Genomic DNA, 3,129 nt, shown 5'->3' on the forward strand with positions numbered 1-3,129 from the left:
GAGCAACCACTTCCCCGGGACTAAAGAAGCCCCTTCCCGGAGGTGCCTTGGCTCTCTGGCCGCTCCTTAGGCCTGCCTGGGGCAGCTCGGGGAGGGGACCTGCCCACAGGGCCGGGCTGGGAGGTCGCTGCCACTCCCACCCCCTCCCAGCGTCCTGCTCAGCAGGGCTCCCGGGAAGGCAGAGGCTGGTCTGTGCTGCTGGGCCACGTCCTGGAGCCCCGGGTGTGGGAGACCTGGGGTCCAAGGACCCCAACCTACCGGCCAGCAGCCCCGCACACCCCTGGGTCCTCCCTGGGGTCTGGCTCCGCAGGCCCCACCAGCACATTCGCAGAACGAGGTCGGGAATAAACAATCTCTTTATTGAACTACCTAGACTGGGAGTAAGGGAGGGCGGCGGGACCGGGTCGCAGGAGACGCGCCCCTACGGGGGGGGTGGGCAGGCGGGCCTCACTCCCGCAGGTCGGCCAGGACGCCTCGCTCCGAGGCCGCGGCGCTGCCCAAGATGAAGCCCACGGCCAGGGACACCGTCTGGTCGAAGGAGCCGCGCAGCTGCTCCACGTGCTGGTTCAGGGTCAGCAGCTGGTCGCGCAGGGGGCCCAGGATGGCCACGATGTCGCCCAGGTGCCCCAGGGTCTGCAGCAGGGCGGTGTTCAGCGACGGGGCCGCGGCCTGCGGCGGCGCGTGGTGCTCGGGGCGCCGGGGCGGAGACTCGGGGTCCTCCCGGTCCAGGGACGGCGGCGGCGGGGAGCCCGGGGCGCGGAACGGTGCGCTGTCCTCGTGGCGGCCGGGCGCGGGGGCGGCGGAGAGCGGCGGCGGGGAGCCCGGGGCGCGGGGCGCGTCTGCAGACTTGGGCGGGGTCGGACTGAACCTGAGCCTCCAGGCGGACTCTGCTTCGGGGTCGCGGGCGGAGGGCGGCGGCAGGACGTCTGCAAGGCGGCGGGGGCGGCGGGGGCGGCGGGCGGGGCTCAGAAGGGCCCTGCGCCCCGGCCCTGACCCCCACCTCTACCCCCCATCCTGTCCCCGCCCGGGCCCTGCGCCCCAGGACCGCCCCCGCTTCAGACCCGGGGTCCTGACCCCCGTCCCCTCCCGCCCCCGCTCCCCGGCCCTGACCCCCACCCCCCCCCCCGTCCCCTCCTGGTCCCTGCGTCCCCGCTCCCCGGGCCCTGACCCCACCCCTTCCCCCTCCCCGTCCCCTCCCGCCCCCCACCCCGGCCCGACCCCCACCTCCCCTCCACCCCGTGCCCTCCTGGCCCCTGCGCCCCCGCCCCCCCGGGCCCTGACCCCCACCCCCGCTCCACCCCGTCCCCTCCTGGTCCCTGCGTCCCCTTCCCGGGCCCTGACCCCCACCCTTCCCCCCTCCCCGTCCCCTCCCGCCCCCCTCCCGGCCCTGACCCCCACCTCCCCTCCACCCCGTGCCCTCCTGGCCCCTGCGCCCTCCGCTCCCCCGGGCCCTGACCCTCACTTCCCCCCTCCACCCCGTCCTCCCCTCCACCCCGTCCCCTCCCGCCCCCCTCCCCGGCCCTGACCCCCACCCCCCCTCCACCCCGTCCCCTCCTGGCCCCTGCGCCCCCGCTCCCCGGCCCCGACCCCCACCCTTCCCCCCTCCCCGTCCCCTCCCGGGCCCCGCCCCCCTCACCTGGCTCGGGGGCCGGCCGACGACCGCGCGGGGGGCGCCCGGGCCCCGGGGAGCGGCGGCGGCCGCGGGGGTGCCCGTTCTCGCCCAGCAGCCCCATGAGCTCGCGGATCTGCGCGTCGAAGGGCCCGGGCGGCTGGCCGTGCGCGTCGCGGAGCTTGTCCTTGAGGAACTTGTAGCGGCGGCGGCACTGCGCGGGGGTGCGGCGCACCTGCTGGCGGGCCAGCGCGGCCGACACGCGGCGGTAGGTGGGCAGCGCCTGGCGGCGGTCGAGCAGCAGCGCGCGCCACACGGACGGCTGCAGGAGCGTGCCCAGCAGCAGCTCCGTCTCGCGGGCGCTCCAGGGCGTGCGCTGCGCCGAGCCCGGGGACACGGGCGAGCCGCGGAGGCCGGGGGACGCGGGGGCCGCGGGGGGCGCGGGGGGCGCGGGCGACGCGGGCGCCGCCAGCGCGCCGGGCGAGGCGGGCCGTCGGGGCGGGGTCCGCGGCTCGGGGTCCGGGCTGTCCGGCGAGGCCGGCGCGGGGAGGGCGGGCGGGGGCGGCCGGCGCGGCCGGAGCAGCATCCCGGGGCCGGGGCCGGGGCCGGGGGCCCGAGCGAGGCCGCGCACACGCGCTCGGACGGTGCGAGCGAGCGGGAGCCGGAGCTGGAGCCGCAGCGGGAGCCGCAGGTCTACGCCGCCCGCCCCCGCGCGCCCCCGCGCGCCCCGCCCCGCCCCGCCCCCGCCGACTCGCCCCCGGGCCGCGCGGGCCCCGACCGGGAACCACCTGCAGGACGCGGCGGCCGCGCTTCTCGGGCTCTCGCGCGCAGGAGCGAACGCGCACGGCCGCCAGCCCCGGGGCGCGGCGGCGACTCGCTCTTACGCATGTGCGGGCCCCGCCACCGCCCCGCACCCCGAGCCCTGGAAGGTTCCACCCCACGAGGCGCCCCCGCCCCGCCCCGCCCCGCCCCGCCCTGCGGCCTTAGCTGCGACCTCCCGCGGCCGCGGGGGCGGTGTGTGCGGCCCCGCCCCCACCTGCGGGGGTGCGAGCAGCGGTGCGCGTGCGCGGGGTGGGGCCGCCCAGGGCCCGCGGGCGGGGCTCACACTCCGCAGAAAACCGTTTTATTAAAGAGTCTCTGCAGCCCACGCCAGGACTGAGAATGTTGCATCCCTGGGGGCGATTCGGAATAAGCCAACGGTGCTGCAACCAAGCAGTGACTACGTGACTCGTGACTCCTTGTAGTCGACGTTGTTCTAGAGGTTTAGCCAGAGCAATAAGACAAGAAAAAGGAATGAGGCTCATGCAGGCCGGAAAGAAACAAGTAAAGCCACGATCATTTGCAGGTGACGCGATTACAAATAGGAAACGTACAAAGTAACCTGCGAGGACGTTATTGGAATTGAACGGATCTAGCAAAGTCGTCAAATACAACGAGAAATAACAGAAATCCGTCGTGTTTCTGTGCACCAGCTCTGGCAGTTTTTACAGTTTTTTATTTGCGATAGTTTTAGGTTTACA

The 3,129-nt window shown here is 75.2% G+C and overlaps 1 protein-coding gene across 1 annotated transcript; it reads right to left on the reverse strand.

Moving 5' to 3' along the window:
• Positions 1-447: 447 nt before the first annotated feature.
• UTF1 (undifferentiated embryonic cell transcription factor 1) lies at positions 448-2,195 on the reverse strand. Its single transcript, XM_041742356.1, has 3 exons — positions 1,642-2,195; positions 961-989; positions 448-926 (listed from the first exon to the last, which is right to left on the reverse strand). Exons 1-3 carry the CDS (start codon positions 2,193-2,195, stop codon positions 448-450), a joined length of 1,062 nt encoding a protein of 353 aa, XP_041598290.1.
• Positions 2,196-3,129: the final 934 nt, after the last annotated feature.

This window comes from Vulpes lagopus, chromosome 2 (genome assembly GCF_018345385.1).
Source record: "Vulpes lagopus strain Blue_001 chromosome 2, ASM1834538v1, whole genome shotgun sequence".
In the NCBI taxonomy this organism is placed as follows: Eukaryota; Metazoa; Chordata; class Mammalia; order Carnivora; family Canidae; genus Vulpes; species Vulpes lagopus.